Genomic DNA, 17,113 nt, shown 5'->3' with positions numbered 1-17,113 from the left:
CCCGTCTCTTCTTCTCCAACATTGAAGCATGTGATCACCTTTTCTGTTCAGGGCTCAAGCCATGTGGTCCTGTCCAACAATAAACCATCTTTCCAAGCAGCCTCCATGTCTCCAGTGTCTTTTTCCCCACTTGGAGCCGAACCCAGGAGGACATTTCTTTCATCAATACTTTCTTGGAAACAGATACAATTAGGGAGACTGAAATTTTAATCTGGAATGTGTCAGCTTCCCATTTTTATATAGAAAGTCGGATAGAATAGAAAGGGACCTTCTAATCCAACCCTCTGCTTAAACAGGAGAGCCTATACCATTTCAGACAACTGGCTGTCCAGTCTCTTCTTAAAAACCTCCAGTGATGGAACACCCATGATTTCTGAAGGCAAGCCGTTCCACTGGTTAATTGTCCTCACTGTTAGGAAGTTTCTCCTTAATTCCAGGTTGCTTTTCTCTTTGGTTAGTTTCCAACCATTGTTTCTTGTCCTGCCTTCCGGTGCTTTGGAGAATAATTTAACCCCCTCTTCTTTGTGGCAGCTCCTCAAATACTGAAATTCTGCTATCATGTCACTCCTAATTCTTCTTTTCTTTAGACTAGCCAGATCCAAAACCTGCAGCTGTTCTTCATATGGTTTAGTTTCCAGGACTTCGATCATCTTAGTTGCTCTAAGACAGACAACAGAAACCAAAGGGGTATCTGTAGGTATAAGTGATATTTGGGACACCCAGAAAACCACATTTCAATTATTTGCTACCAGGAAAAAGTAGCTACAGGAGACAAGGCCAGCCAAATTCCAAACCATTGCAATAGTAATATACAGTATATAGGACACATAACTAAGGTATATATAATTTGTAATTCATTTTCTGTTTATTTTCTGTTTCCCCTATTCGGGGAAAGAGGTGTTTTCATCACCTCTGCATTTCATTGCAGATAAGAACTTGAACCGTGGAAGAAAATCCCACTGTTCCCATCTGGATAGCGATTGGGTTTAGAAATGTAAAATCCCAATGGTCCCAAAATTATTTTTCAGATCTTTATCCTCCAGCCCTGCCACAGATGAGTAAGAGTTTCCCATACTGTCTAAAAACATCTGGAGAAAGTGCTTAAAAGGTACATTCAAAGCTTTCACAGATTCAGGCAGGGGCATGTCGGTTGTGACAAATTATTTTTCCTTTCAAGCATGGCTTTGTGATTTAAGATAAATGTTACACACGTTACATTTCTCCCTCAATTCCTCATTACAATTCATTTGTTAGTCAGAAACAGGACTTTGGGGAGGTCGTTTCAAATCAAGTGAACAGCGCACAGAGCTATGCAGGATGCTGTGTTTAGGAATGAAATGGGTATACTGTAATTACTTCTTTTTTTTTAAAAAAAACCCGATTTGGGGAGAGTAGGTTTCTCCTCTGGGCTTCCTCAGTTCTTTCCCTTCAGTCCTGTTTAGTTTCCTTCAGTGCTTGAAGTCTTTCTAACAGTGGAGGGTGAGAATAATGCCACATTGAAAACAACCAGTCTGAAACGGGGAATCCCAGGTTATCTTTGTTCAACTTGATCAACGCAGAATACAAATCTTTTGCCTTTCCGAGTTTCTTGGCAAATGCATCAGCTTGAAATTCAAATCGCCGACTTAATACAGTCAAGCAAAAGGAAAGCACCTGCAGTGGAAAAGAAGAGGATGACACGGAATGAAATTTCAGAAGGAGTTTCACGGTCTTTCAAAACCACTTCTCCAAATCTCATCAAACCTTCCAAAGTCTAAAAGGGAGGAGGAAGTAGGCCACGTTTGGGGTTACCGTATAAGACGCACTTCCCCCCCCCAAAAGAGGGTGAAAATCTGGGTGCATCTTATACTCTGAATGTAGCACCGCCCACCCACTCACACGTCACAGGCAGTGGGGATCCTACTTCCACATGGAGCCTGATTCCTGAAGCTGCCCCGGAAACTGCGTTGAAAGCATGCGCTGCCACCTGAAAATGCTTTCCTCCCTGGTTCCCTGATTCACATCGCAGCCGCGCACCCTCGTCCTCCTCCACAGCCCCGCCTTGTCTTTTCTCCTGGCCAGCACCGTTGGCCAGGGGAGGTGGGGAGAAAAGTGAGCGGGCAACATGGTCCGGCAAGGGCGCAGGAGCTGTGCGCGGCACAGGGCAGGCAGATCAGAGGGAGCCGGCTGATTGCTGGCTCGCTGGCTCTGCTGGTTGCCTGGAACATGCAGGCCCTCAGGGTGAAGACATTTCAAGCGGGGAAGACTCGGCCACCTCAGGAGCTGCCGCCTGAAAAGCGATCGTGGAGGAAAGAGACACGCACCCTCCTCCTCCTCTGCAAACTCACCTTCTCTTTTTTTTCTGGCCAGATCTGCCGCCTGAAACGGATCTGGCCACAAGAGAAGGCGAGTCTGTGAAGGAGGATGAGGGCGCTGTAGGAGAATGTGCAGAAGCTGAATCCCCTTTCCGCCCGCTTGCCCACAAGCAGAGACAACACACATACACACACACCAGCCCGAATCAGTCCCGACTTTTGGGGGGACAGCGGGCGGAAAGGGGCTTCAGTTCCTGCACGTTTCTTTCTTTACTCATACTGGGAGTGAAAGGGGGGGCAGGCAGGGAAGGCTGGAGCGTATCAGGGAGACCTGTCCCCCTTCACCCCAAAGGCCGGTTCCAGCATGGCGACGGTGATGGCCAGGACGTTCCCCAGTATGAACCAGTCCCTCCCGCCCTCCCCCCCCCCACTCTGCCTCCAAATTTGCAGCAGCAGCTGCTCCTCATCTGTCCTGCCCACTGCGTAGAGCCGGGCGCCCTTTCCTCCTTTCCCGTGTTCATGCCGTATCCCATGCGAGCGGTGGCGGGGAAGGAGTCTCTGGTAGCTGCAACAGCAGCAGAAGCGTCGTTGTCGTCTGGAGCACAACCTCGGGCAGCCAGCTCCGGCTCTCCCTTCTCCGAGCATGTCCCATGGTGGTTGCAGCTGGGCGGCGGGGCTCTTGCTATTGCTTCTGCCACTGGAGATTAGCAGCGATGGCAAGAGCCCCGCAGGCACCAGCAGCAACAGGACGTGCTCAGGGAAGGGAGAGACGGAGCTGGAAGCCCGGGGTTGTGCTCCAGCCACCACCACTTCTGCAGAGACTCCTTCCCCGCCACAGCTCCCCTCTCCCTTTCCTCAGCCTCCATGCTATTCGGGGGGGGGGGGGGAAGCAAGCAGCTGCCAGGCAGGAGGACCACCTTGCTTCCCCCCATGGTTGGGAGGTTGGAGGGGCGACTGCAGGCGAAGAGTGGCGAGGGGTTTTGGCAGCGCAAGAGAAGTCAGTGGAGGTGGTGTGTGCCTTGTTCCAACTTTCCCCAGGTGCAAAATGCTTTAAAAAGTAAAGTTTTATTTTGGTGTTTTTTTTAAGTGTTAGGGGTACAGTTTTAAGACTTGTGCACTTCAAGTGCCAGAGTTGAAGAGTTGTAAAAAGGATGTATGGTGGTAAAAATTATTCTGCTATACTGGTATTTTATTAAATAATATATTACTACACCATTTGGTTCAGAATATTTTTTTTCCTTTTTTCCTCCTCTAAAATCTAGGTGCATCTTATAGTCCGAAAAATACAGTAATTCTTAAGTATAGATATTTGTTGACTGAAAGGAACTAGCTCTTTCCTTCCTGTCAGGCCCCAGATGTCACCCCCCCCCCCAAAAAAAATTACAAACTACTGTGAAGCATGGGGGTGGCAACATCATGCTTTGGGGCTGTTTCTCTGCAAAGGGACCAGGACGACTGATCCGTGTACAGGAAAGAATGAATGGGGCCATGTATCGTGAGATTTTGAGTGCAAACCTTCCATCAGCAAGGGCATTGAAGATGAAACGTGGCTGGGTCTTTCAGCAGGACAATGATCCCAAACACACCACCCGGGCAATGAAGGAGTGGCTTCGTAAGAAGCATTTCAAGGTCCTGGAGTGGCCTAGGCAGTCTCCAGATCTCAACCCCATAGAAAACCTTTGGAGGGAGTTGAAAGTCCATGTTGCCCAGCGACAGCCCCAAAACATCACTGCTCTAGAGGAGATCTGCATGGAGGAATGGGCCAACATACCAGCAACAGTGTGTGCCAACCTTATGAAGACTTACAGACAACGTTTGACCTCTGTCATTGCCAACAAAGGATATATAACAAAGTATTGAGATGAACTTTTGATATTGACCAAATACTTATTTTCCACCATAATTTGCAAAAAAAATTCTTTCCAGATCGGACAATGTGATTGTCTGGATTTGTTTTCTCCTTTTGTCTCTCATAGTTGAGGTCTACCTATGATGTCAATTACAGGCCCCTCTCATCCTTTTAAGTGGGAGAACCTGCACAATTGGTGGCTGACTAAATACTTTTTTGCCCCACTGTATATAATCTAAATAAAATTCCTTTCTCAGAAAGTCAAGGACGTCTCGCCCTGCACCTGGAGTGGTGTGACTGGGAGGCATCTCCAGTTGGAACGGTGCCTGATTGGACCATGGGATGGACATGTAGGTGCTGGACAGGGACTTTCGTTTGGGTGGGGAAAACCTGGAAACTTTCAGATTCACATTTTCGCAGATGTGCCAATGTGACATCTCTAATAAAATGGAACTTTGTGGAAACTCAAGCCTCGGAGTTTTCTTTCATTAGGGGTGTTACGTGGAACTCTGACAACCCATTTATACAATCTGTAACAGTGATTTATGACCCAAACTTTCCACACGGAACTCAGGCAACTTTTCCAGGAAAGCAAACTCCTTATCAGTTGAGCAAAGCGCCAGTCAAAACTGAAGTTTACCTCATTGTAAGGTGAGAAAATAAACTGAAAGATGATCAGCAATCCTATCAGGGTAGGCTGGGTTTCGTAGAATCCAAAGGCAGCAAAAAGCTCCTTTCGACCAATCAATACCGCAAATAAGAAGAAACATAAGAAGGAGTTCATCTGAGAGAAAACAAAACAGTGGAACTTGTTAGGAACTGTTAACCACCTTGAATATATATAGATAGATATTAAAAAAACTGGTTGTGTGTGTGTGTATGTTCCAGCGAAACTCTGGAACATCTCGAGCAATTTTATCCAAACTTGGTACTCAGATGACTTATTCTCTGGGAAAAAAAATACCGTATTTTTCAAAGTATAAGACGCACCAAGATTTTGAAGAGGCAAATTTTTAAAAAAAGTTTTAGCATTCTGCAGATCTCCCAGGAAAAAGATGCGTCTTATACTCTGAAAAATACAGTACTGTGGGGGTGACACCCCTAACACCCCTTGGTGTTTGTGTGTTCTGTTAAGATACAGCCTGTTGAACCTTAAATGGCTTCTACTGTACTGCCGTAAAATGGCTTCTACTGTACAGTGCAGTGGAGTTGCAGAAAGTAACCTCTCTTCAGCTCTGATCCAATGCACTGATACCTACCATACACTTCTCTATGATAGTTTTTATAACTTTTTTAAAAAGTTTAAAGATTCCGATTTCCTACATAATGTGTCATTTAGTCTGTTCTAACAATGTTGCCCAAATCTTGTGTATCTCCTCATTCCATTTTTTTTCCAATTATACAACAGAGATAAAAAAGCAGAAAGCAAGCAGAAAAATGGAACCACTTTATTTTCTGAGTGAATAGTAACAGTAGATAGGTACCCAATTATTTCTTACTTACCTGGCTAATGACAATATTTTTAATGGTGTGGCCAAGTTTCCAGTGTCCCAACTCATGTCCCAGCACAGCCAAAACTTCTTCATTTTTGCAACCTTGCTTCTTACTCTAGACATGTGAAGAAAAATATTAATCCATCTCTTTAACACACATACGAATGGATAGGACACAATGTTCTTGTTTGGATTACCAGGTCTGGATGGATTTTTTAAAGAGTTTTAAAGAGGCAGGACCAAAGATGCTCTTAGCTCCTTTTAAAACGGGTGAAATAATTGCTTTTTTTAAAGAACTGAATGTTAAAATAAACAGGTCCATAAAACACTGTTGAATTAGCCTATTTTACTACTTAAAACTAGACCTCCCCAAACCCAGGCCAAAATTGTCAGCTTTAGCCAGTCTGATGTCTTTTAACTGGCCATGCCTCTTATGATTCCCACCAAGCTACAAAAGCGATAACCTTCAGCTAATAAAACACTGCCTACTCTTGTTGTATATACAAAGGTAACTTTCTCCAAATTCAGGACTGGAGTAGAAAGCAAACAAACAAACAAACAAACAAATGTTCTCTCTCCCTCCCTCCCTATCTCCTCTATCATCTCTATCATCTCATTCATCTATCTTTCTATATCTGCCTTATCTATACCTATTATCTCTCTCTCGCTCTCTCTTGTATGTATCTATCTAATTTATATGTTACTTATATATCCAAACATATATATATCCATATATATGTTACCTATATGTCCAAATATATCCAAAAACAATAAACCACATTGATTTTTCTTTCTTGACAATTTGTTATCATTTTAGCTTTAATAACCAAAGATTCTAAGTGTACATGCTGGTGTTCCTCTAATTGCTGCTTGGGCTTTCCTTTTAGGCAAGCCATCTCTGTTGTTTGGAAACTTTGGATCAGGTCTGTCAATACTAGCAACACAAACAAATCAGGGCTCACTTTGGTTTTAGCCTTTGTCTCGGGTCCTCCCTCATTTCCTTCAGCTACCTGCGTGTCCACACCAGGCTCCTCGGGATGCTCTTTGTTAAGGGCAGAATAGTCTTCCAGGAGAGTGTCAAACAACACAATACGTTTGTTCTTGAAGAAACCATAGAAATAAGCATTGCTATGGGAAGACCGTTTGGATCCTGGGGAGAAAGAAAATTCAGTCATATTACAGCATTCTAGATTTTATGAGCAAGAGGGCTTAAGAGTATTCGGCTTTCAGCATCGGCTAGTGCCTCCTGTTAGAGACCAGTAAACTTGGCTGAAACTGTTCACTTACTCCAGATGCACACAGCTGGTGACCCAACCACATGGACTATAGTGCAATTGGGAAGGTCTGAAATCAAGTTTAGCATCCAGCATATCTTTAAGGTTGAGGGCTAAACAGAAGCTATTTCAAACCGTGTAGCTGCAGTGAATAGTTTCCCTGAAGCACGGAGAAAAGTGGCACAGGAAGAATAGGCTGTAAACACCATACCTGTCTCCCCATGTGAGTCTTGGCGAGACCATCCACCTAGACACTGAGCAGGATCAAACTGCTTAACCCAAGGAAGGAGGCGGCACTGTGTGCCAGCAAACTTTGATGGTGATTGTAGAGCATCCTTTTGTATACCAACAGAGCGAAGGACCATCTTGGCAACATCTCAAACCTTTAATGTGACTGTGAGGTTTCAAGCACTTAAGGCAACTCTCCTCAGTCTGGACATCCTCCAGATAAGCAGACTTCAAATCCCAGAATTCTCAGTAGCAGTGAAGCACATCTAGAGGATACCCAGACTGGAGGAAGCTTGGTTAAGACCTAGAAGTCCAGGCTACATAGTACCAGTTCAAGGGCTGAGATTTGTTGGACATACTTGTAAGGCTTATACTGCCAATGTTGAAGTGCTCTGAACATTACTGCTTAATGATTGTTATAATCATTTGGACAAATCAAAATGTTGAGACAATTCCCTGCTTTATTATATCATCAGCTGCAAAATAATGGATCCCAGTAAGCAAACCAGGAGGAATTCATGTTCTTCCTTTATGGCTGCAGCAGGTTTCCACGGTCAGCAAGCTAAGGTTGCCTCTCCAATTTCAGAAAACCAACGTATAGTTTGGCAATACAGGTAGTCCTTGACTTATGACCCCAATTGAGTCCAAAAATTCCACTGCTAAGTAAGGCAATTGTTAAGTGAGTCCATTTTGCAACCTTTCTAGCCATGGTTGTAAAGTGAATTTGTAACTGACTGACCAACTGCACTCAATGTGTAGTCCTCAATGGAACTGCATCTACATGGAGGGAAGTATGCAGTGGAGTACCTCAAGGCTCTGTTTTAGGCCCAGTACTCTTCAACATCTTCATCTATGATTTGGATGAGGGAATACATGGGAAACTCATCAAATTTGCAGATGACACCAAGCTGGCAGGAATAGCCAATACTCTAGAAGATAGGCTTAAGATACTGAAGGATCTTGACAAACTTGAACATTGGGCACTATCTAACAAAATGAAATTCAATGGTGAAAAGAGTAAGGTTCTACATTTAGGCAAGAAAAACGAAATGCACAGGTACAGTATAAGTGGTAGCTTACTCAACAATAGTAACTGTGAAAGGGATCTTGGAGTCCTAGTGGACAACCATTTAAATGTGAGCCAGCAGTGTGCAGCAGCTGCCAAAAAAGCCAACACAGTTCTAGGCTGCATAAACGGAGGGATAGAATCAAGATCACGTGAAGTGTTAATACCGCTTTATAATGCCTTGGTAAGGCCACACTTGGAATACTGCATTCAGTTTTGCTCACCACACTGTAGAAAAGATTTGGAGACTTTAGAAAGAGTGCAGAGAAGAGCAACAAAGATGATTAGGGGACTGGAGACAAAAACATATGAAGAATAGTTGCAGGAACTGGGTATGTCTACTTTAATGAAAAGAAGGACTAGGAGAGACATGATAGCAGCGTTCCAGTATCTCAGGGGTTGCCACAAAGAAGAGGGAGTCAAACTATTCTCCAAGGCACTTGAGTGTAGAACAAGAAGCAATTGGTGGAAACTAATCAAGGAGAGAAGCAACTTAGAACTGAGGAGAAATTTCCTGACAATTAGAACAGTTAATCAGTGGAACAGAAGTTGCCTCCAGAAGTTGTGAATGCCCCAACATTGGAAGTCTTTAAGAAGATGTTGGATAGCCATTTGTCTGAAACGGTATAAGGTTTCCTGCCTAGGCAGGGAGTTGGACTAGAAGACCTCTAAGGTCCCTTCAAACTCTGCTATTGTACTGTATTTCATTGTACATGCTAGTTGCCAAGTGAATTTTGATCCCATGATCACCATCGTGTGAAAAATGATCATAAGTCCCTTTTTAAAGTGCTGTTGTAACTTTCAATGGTTACTAAACAAATGGTTGTATCCTGCTTCCCTGAAAATAAGCCCTCCCGGATAATAAACCCAATCAGGCTTTTGAGCACATGTGCTAAAATAAACTCTCCTCCAAAAATAAGCCCTCCCCGAAAATATTGCAACACAGCAGCAGCTATCGGGTGACCATGCTGCCTCCTGCACCTCAAAAATAATAAGACCTCCCCAAAAAGAAGACCAAACGCTTATTTCGGTGGTCAAAAGAAAATAAGACCCTCTCTTATTTTCAGGGAAACATTGTTATCTGTCTTCAGAATCAGAACCTGAGCACTCTATTCTCATACCTTCCACAACGTAAACTTTGGTGAGCGGGAAGTCTATATCCTTTGCCATTGCCTCAATTTCCTGCTTGAGCTCTCCTTCGGGAAGTGGAATGAATTTGTCAAACAACGGAGCAATATAGTCAGCATAAATTGTGACAAGAACCTAGAATGGAGCAAAAAGATAGAACACAAATCCCTTACAATGATAAAGATACTGTTGTTCACTTTAAAAAAATCCAGCTTGCACTTTTACAGAGCAAGTTGGAAAGACATTACCAACGAAGTCATAATTATTATTTTATTGGTGCTGAACTAGGGAAAAAGAAACATGGGTGACAATTTTTTTATATAGTAACTGAGGTAAAAGTACCGTATTATATGCACAAAGTTAGAGGAAACATTGATAGCAGAGGATTGGATAATAAAATGGATGGAGCTCATAGAAATGGCAAAGCTGACCAGTTTGGCCCAGAGAAAAAACGATTAAGACTGTTTTAAAAAGTGGAAACTTCAGAATGGAGTTTTTGCTGAAAGAAGGAAAGACTGAATTGATGATTTAGGAGGGAGGAGAAAGAATAAGATGGCTCTTATTAAACAGAAAGGAGGAAGTCAACATTCTACATTTTCTTCCTTTTTCACTTTACACTTTTTTCTCATTCCTCACCCCTTTCTTTTCTTTTCATTTTTTTATGCCTTTATTGTAAAATTCAAATATTTTTTTAAAAAAAGGAAACTCACTATCATCAAGGGCAAAACCTTAACAGAGGAGAAAATCCTTAACAGCGGGAGACCATTTTTGAATAATTCTAAACCAAACATCCGGATGTTGTGAACTCACCAAGGAAACAACTAAAGTGAAAAGCCAGGCATAGATGAAGAAATAGTCTCCACCTATTTTGATGATATAAAGCAGGAGCGAGGTCACTGGCAGGAGAATACACTGTGTCACAATGAACTTCTTGATGGCATCTTTAAAAAAGAATCCCAGGGTCTGTTAAAGAGAAGCATACATAACAAGCTGGGAGGAAATCTGAAATGGACTGGATAAATACCACGGATTTTACATTGCGTGCACCTAAGTTACATTTCAAAATTGTCCAGCTAAAATTGACAGAACATTAAAAACATCCCTTTTATTTTATTTTAACTTACTGCCCCTGTGTATGGTTTGCCAACTGCACAGTGGCAGATAGCACAGGGCTCCAGAGGATTCACATCATTGCCCAGAGGATCATTGATTGCCCTCTCCCCTCTTTGGAAGAGTTTTATAGCTCCCACTGCTTTAAGAAAGTTCAAAGCATTCTTCAAGATCCAACTCATCCTAGGCCGTTATTTTTTTTTTGAACTATTACCATCGGGCAGATAATACAGGACAATAAAAACAAGGACAAATAGGCTGAAAAACAGCTTCTATCCCAAAGCAGTAACTATATTGAATTCTACTGTATAGTGCAATATTAATGCAATATCAGGGTTTTTTAATTCAATTGCATAGAATGTGAAGGATGTGTGTTTTATTTTTATAGTTTTCTTATGTATAATGTACACTGAAGATGGCATTTAACTTCATTGTACGAGGTGCAATGACAATAAAGTACTATTACTACTACTACTTCCCCAAGTATGACAAAGCAGCACATCCAAAAACCCAAGGGGCAAAAAGTTTACTCAAGATGGCACTGAAAGAGAATGTGTTTAGACATGCAACCAGAAAATAGCTAAAATAAAACAGAAAAGAAAGGACATGGGCAACTCCCACAGACACCTCCTGAGAGAGAGAATACAAGCAAAGTACACTAAACATTTTGATTGTTCTCGAGGCTCATATTTCAGCAATTAATCATGGCAATGGAACCATGTTCATGGTTGCCTTCTGGGCTCTACGATATCTGAAACAGAACCACTCGATCAGGGGTGTCAAACTCGCAGTATCATGGCAACATCATGCGACGTATTGTGACTTTCCCCCCTGCGCTAAACCGGGCATGGGCGTGGCCAGCGCGTGATGCATCTGGCCTGCGGGCCGTGAGTTTGACACTCCTGCACTAGATTCTGTAGCAGCTCAGTTCCATATAGAATCAACCGTGTTCACTCTCAAGACTCTTTTTCCCCACTATGTATTCAAAACAGACTGTGATTAATAGACGCTTTGGTGTCATTTTTAGCATTTTTGGTGACGTTGCTGTTATATTATTATTACTACTGCTATCCTTGGGATGGTGACATGGTTTGGTGGGTGGCATTCCTTATTTAGAGAGCAGGTCATTGGAATTTCATTTTAATGTGTGCTGCAGAGTAATGACAATAAAGGTTATCTTCTTATTGTTACAGGCAGAGAGAGCTCTTGTCTGTTAATAGATGTAGGTTAGCAATTTCTCAAGATTAGCTGGAGTAGTTTCCATCAGCCATTAGGCAGGGTGGTCAGTCATGGATATCTTATGATTTAATAAATTTGTCCACGGCTAATTTCAGTAAGTTGACCCGTAATAGTGTACAGCATGAAACATCCACAATAAGGAACTATAAAACATGAGTAGGAGAATTCAAACAAACGCAGCATTAAAACATCCACAGGAAGATATTGCATTCTATCGGGAAGAGAAGGTAGAAGTGATGTAATACCTGCTGATTGAAACCATGCTTTTCCTCAATGACAAAAGTATTATAGAGGCTCCAAGGAAGACCTGTGACCGCACTGAAAAGTGTAGCAAGCAGGAGGAAGACCAATGACTGGACAATCTGTGTATCAGAATAATGAAGAGGGGAATTGTTACAAATAAGTATTATCCTACTTGCAAAGTCTCCCTAAAATATAAACGGGATCAGTTTGTTACAACTATCTTGATTTTAATGGTTTAGTCTAAGTATGACCATGTCTGAATTACAGCCTATAATTCTTATGCACTTTGGAGTTATGCTTAGGGCTTCGGCCAAATCCCTGAAATTATATCCTGGTGCAAACTGTTTGAAGTTCCTCTGGCCACTGGAAGTAGTTAATCCAATGCTTCTCAATTTTGGCAACTTTAAATTAAATTAACTTTGGCAACTTCAACTCCCAGAATTCCCCACCCACGCAGACTGAGGAATTCTGAAAGTCCACACAGCTTAAACTTGCCGAGATTGAGGGGAAAAAATAGTTTAAAAAATCACAAGTAGATCCATCCACAGGCTGTACGTTCAAACAAACCAGGATCCTACATTGGGTTCTCTCCACGTAAGCCACAAACGAAACAAAGTATTTGATACATTTATAGCACTAGCCAAACTACAAAGCTGTCACATTTATTTAAGTCAATGCCACTGAGTTGAGCTGCCCAGCTGGCATTATCAAGAAGCAGGCACTAGCAAGGAAAGCCATTATGAAAAATATCAGATAGAAATCGGCAAAATCTATAAATCCAGGAAAAGAACATTCTGGCAAACTCTTGTGTTTTCTGTTCCCCCCTTGATTTTACGAACCTGGCCATACTAAAGATGATCCAGAAATCAGTTCTGGATCTAGATCCTGGATCCTCATTTTACTGACCTCAGAAGGATAGAAGTCTGAGTCAATCTTCAGCTGGTCAGGATCGAACTGTGGAATGCAAAGTTAGCCTGCAATGTTGCATTCTAATCAATGTGCCAGCATGGCTCTTTCAATTAGCTTGAAAGGGATTAAGGAATTACTATCCAATCTAGATACTACCATAGCTAGCTAGAGATGCTAAATGGGAATCCAGACTAGATGGCAATATTATTCCACCTTCTAAACCAGATATTTCCTTGATTTGTTTTAGCACACCTTTTCTTACATATCTAAAAGTTTAAACAAAAGTTATTAAAGGATTACTTAGCATTTTATCAGGTGAGTATTGATCTGAATCAAGCAAACCAATACACCTACCTCATACTCAGGTCCAAAACCAGCATGATTTGAAATGTCTCCAGATACAGACCAAAGAAAAGGAATTCCTCCACAAAGAAGAATTACCTATAAGAACAAAAATATGGAATTTTATGGAAAAGGCTAACATGATATAACCTTTTTAAATTGTGGGATTCCAGAAATCAAAGAGATACAGATTCAAAGCTGCATGTATTTAACTATAAATCTTATTGGGTGTCAATAAAGTAACGGCCAAAGCTAATGTGAGCCCAAAGCTCATTCATGTACCAACAAATAATTTAATGCTGCAGTTTAATCATCTGAGCAATACTTTCACTGAATTTTTTTCCCATTCTCTAAACATTAGGAAAAAAGGGGACATGGAACTTCTGAGCTAAAGCTCAATTGCATGCAGGTTGTAGAGAGAGAGAGAAATGGAGCATTATAGACAAAATGCTGCATAAGATAGAAAGATGAGGTAACAGGGAATGCAAGAGCATAAACTAATCTTGTGTTAGCTAATAGCATTCGTGTAGCATTCGTGGCTCTTACATTTGTGACCAGCTCTTGCTCTATCATCTATTGCAGGAGTGGGCAACTTTACAACTCATGGACTTCAACTCCCAGAATTCCTAAACCAGCTGAAGTCCATAGATCATAAAGTAGTCACAGTTGGCCCATCCCGATCTATTGGGTCCTCCTCTAATATTGACATACAGCCCTTGAAGGGGATAACTTCAGGAAATGTTAGCAGGAGGAGGAAAAGCCACTCTCAATTCTGCCTGAAGGAAATTTATCTCGGTTTTTTCATAGCATTTGCTTCTGGCTCAAAGGCTCTTTTATTCAACGTTCTATGAAGATAAAAAGCTCTATGGATTTCTACAATCTATCACAGAATAAATCCTTCTTGAATTTTTGTACAATTCCTTTGTCAATATTCTTGGGCGTGCATGCACACACAGTCACAAAAATACATGTTAGAATACAGTCTAACTCACTAAAAAAATAGACAAAATCGAACAGTATGAAAGATACCTACCGTGCCCTCTAACTCCGAGTACAGTCCTGACCAGAAGCTGAATGCACTTTTATCTAATTGGTAAAGACGGGATTTTTCAAACGTTTCTGAGTCCATGATTGGCCCTAATTCCAGTGGGACATGGGTGGTTGTCTTGTAGACGGTCCTCTGAAATATTTAAATATAAGCAGTCATTTAGCTTGCATTTTCAAAAATGTTTTCATGTGCCACTGGAAGTTCAATGTCCAACAGCTAAGATAGGTGATAATTTAATGATACCATGATTACAAAAGCACTCATGTGCGACTAATAAATACATCTCTAAATCAATGGATCCAAGTTCTGTGAATTGTCTTAGTGGATAAAGAAAGAATCTTCCTTAGTTTACCTGATAGCTTTTACTGAATAGATCTGATCAATTCTTTTAAGGCTTAGGCACAAAACTACTTGGAAAAACCAATCAAAAATTTGTTTTTGAAGCTAGGTGACAAAAGAAGCCCTGCTCTACTGTAATATCCCAATGTCAAACACTCTCAAGATACAATAGTATGGCCTGTTTTTAATTAAATTTTAGAGAATCCACCCTAGAAACAGACTCCAGTTAAGAGGTTCTTCTCAATATTCTAGGGAAAGGCATGTAATTTTCATAACATGATATTAGCCTTAATAATACCAGTGCTGAAGATAAAATGCAGGTATTAAAAATAGGAGGCATGCATGTGTTTTGACCCAGCAATTCTGCTGGGGGGAAGAGGACGAAGGGCGTTGTAGAACCAGTATCATGCAGGTAGCACCTCAGGAAACAGCCTTTATAATCTAGCACAGGGGTCACCAACCTTTTGGACCTCAGTGACCACTAAATTCATAATTTTAAATCCCGCGGACCACTAATATGATTTTTTTTTTTAAAAAGTATTTAGTGCAATATAAAAAATGCAAATAATTTTTCTGCTGATCACCAGTTGGTGACCGCTGATCTGGCAAGGATCTCCTTATGTTCTTAGTTACTTAGATTTTGGAAAATATAGGACACCACTGTGCACTGGACTCCCAATTCCCTCCTTCATAGCACCTATGGGAGTCAAAATCTGAAAATACCCCTTGGGAAAAGGCCAGTTGAATGACAAAGACAGCCTAGCCTTGACCACAGCCTTAATGCCAATGAAGACACTTTAAGGAAACGAGTCTGTCTTATAGCGTCCCAAAGGTGCTTTTTCAAGAGGCAGCTGGACTTCCTTTGCTTTGGCTTGAAGGTGTTTCACTTCTCTTCCCAGAAGCTTCTTCAACTCTGACTGGATGATGACGGAATCCTTCAATTCCCCACCATCCAGTTTAGAGCTGAAGAAGCTGAGAAGCAAAACGTCTTCAAGCAAAAACAAAGAATGTCTAGTTGCCTCTTGAAAAAGCACCTTTGGACAACTATGAGCTGGATGACTGAGAATCTCCATTAGACACCTGTCCTATAACGGTTTTAGGCCAGAGTAATTCACACGGCATTCTCCTCCCTAAGCGTACATGGACTGCAATCCTACCGGCCAAACCCAAGCAAGCCTCTGCCCAGCCCAATGTTCTGTTTGTCCTGGGCCGAGCACGGCTTGTACCTACAGCTTGTACCTATCTAAGCTCGCACGTACAGTAATGTAACATGGATGGAAATATAATTCTCATGCCGATCCGTTACATTCAAAAGAGATATACCCATTAGAGTAGGGAAGCAGGGAATGTTGCAGGTCCCATCCCCGAGGGAGATGCACCTGGTGGGACCCAGAAGAAGGCCTTCTCCGTGGTGGCTCCCTCTCTCTGGAACATCATCCCCCCCGAGATTAGACCGGCCCCCACTCTTCTGGAAGGAGCTGAAGACCTGGTTCTGCCAGCGGGCCTGGGGAACCCAGAGTGGGATGGAGCCCATTAAATGGCTCGTGTGATCGGCTATCGCTGTGTATGTGTGTGATTTTATGAATTTATTATATTAGCTTTGCTTTTTAATATGCTTTTAAATTATGTAAGCCGCCTTACATAATTAAATGTAACATAAATATTAGATAGCTAGATAGATACAACAAAAGCGCCGTCTCCCACGTCGAGATCCGCGGCACCCTGCGGAGGTTTAGAAACCCGCCGGCTTAGAAACCGAGCCTTCCATCCCCCGCCCGAGTCCCCAACAGTACCCGGCACCCCCAGACCGATTGGCGCAGCACCAGGCGGCGGGGATGACCGGGCTCTTCCCGTCACTGCCTGAAACTTGACGGGGCTGTCAAGCGCGCGCGCGGGGCGGGCTTGGGCGGGAAGGATCTGACCTGCCGCCAGGCGAGCAGGGCCTCCCACAGGTAGACCGCCCAGGAGAAGAGCAGCACGGAGCAGAAAATCCGGTCCTCCACGGGGCTCTCGGCCCACAGATCGCCCAGCAGCGGCATCGCCATGTCCGGCTTCGATCCGCCGCTCTCCCACAGAGCCGCCGGCCAGCACGCTTGGCCCTTCTCAGCCGGCTTCCGGCTGCAGTGACACACACTAGCAAAGCAAGACCCGGAAGCAGTTCTTCCCAAAGAACTTCCGAGGCAAGTGCTTGCATTGCGTTCGCGGGACTTCCGTTTCCGGAAAAGCTGAGAGTCAGCCAGGTGCGGGGCGGGAGAAATGAGAGAGAAGAGAGAAGGGGAGTATATATATATATATACACCTTCCCTCCCCTTCTCTCCTCTCATTCCTCCCCGCCCCGCCCCTGGCTGACTCATATATATATATGGGTATGGCTAGCTGATGAGAACTAAATAGCTTGAAATAGATCTATACTAGTCTCCCCTTATTTATTTATCAGCACAAATAAAACACACACACACACACATATATATATATATATGGCACATTCTTATAAATATTATAAGAATGTTTTATAAACGGCAGGTTACAAACATTCAAAATACCACGTGTG

At 42.6% G+C, this 17,113-nt stretch overlaps 1 protein-coding gene across 2 annotated transcripts; it reads right to left on the bottom strand.

Annotated features, from left to right (window-relative positions):
• Window positions 1-841: 841 nt before the first annotated feature.
• On the bottom strand, window positions 842-16,714 carry ZMPSTE24 (zinc metallopeptidase STE24). Of its 2 annotated transcripts, none has more exons than XM_032228320.1 (10): window positions 16,485-16,714; window positions 14,209-14,355; window positions 13,188-13,274; window positions 11,927-12,043; window positions 10,143-10,295; window positions 9,326-9,467; window positions 6,599-6,786; window positions 5,647-5,751; window positions 4,784-4,927; window positions 842-1,653 (listed from the first exon to the last, which is right to left on the bottom strand). In XM_032228320.1, the coding sequence occupies exons 1-10, from the start codon at window positions 16,605-16,607 to the stop codon at window positions 1,429-1,431; spliced, it is 1,431 nt and encodes a 476-aa protein (XP_032084211.1). In that variant the 5' UTR covers window positions 16,608-16,714; the 3' UTR covers window positions 842-1,428. The 2 variants fall into 2 exon arrangements, with proteins under 2 accessions (XP_032084211.1, XP_032084212.1); XM_032228321.1 differs by having other exon boundaries at window positions 6,647-6,786.
• Between the last annotated feature and the right edge of the window lie 399 nt (window positions 16,715-17,113).

This window comes from Thamnophis elegans, chromosome 12, assembly GCF_009769535.1.
Source record: "Thamnophis elegans isolate rThaEle1 chromosome 12, rThaEle1.pri, whole genome shotgun sequence".
Lineage (NCBI taxonomy): Eukaryota > Metazoa > Chordata > Lepidosauria > Squamata > Colubridae > Thamnophis > Thamnophis elegans.
This window is presented reverse-complemented; position numbering and strand designations above follow the sequence as displayed.

Excerpts from the sequence above, each read along its gene's own strand:
- ZMPSTE24 (XM_032228320.1), bottom strand. The coding sequence starts at position 16,607 with ATGGCGATGCCGCTGCTGGGCGATCTGTGGGCCGAGAGCCCCGTGGAG. Across the intron at positions 13,275-14,208 it reads ACTCGGAGTTAGAGGGCACG|GTAATTCTTCTTTGTGGAGG; the intron begins GTAGGTATCTTT and ends TTGTTCTTATAG. Across the intron at positions 6,787-9,325 it reads CAAAGTTTACGTTGTGGAAG|GATCCAAACGGTCTTCCCAT; the intron begins GTATGAGAATAG and ends CTTTCTCCCCAG.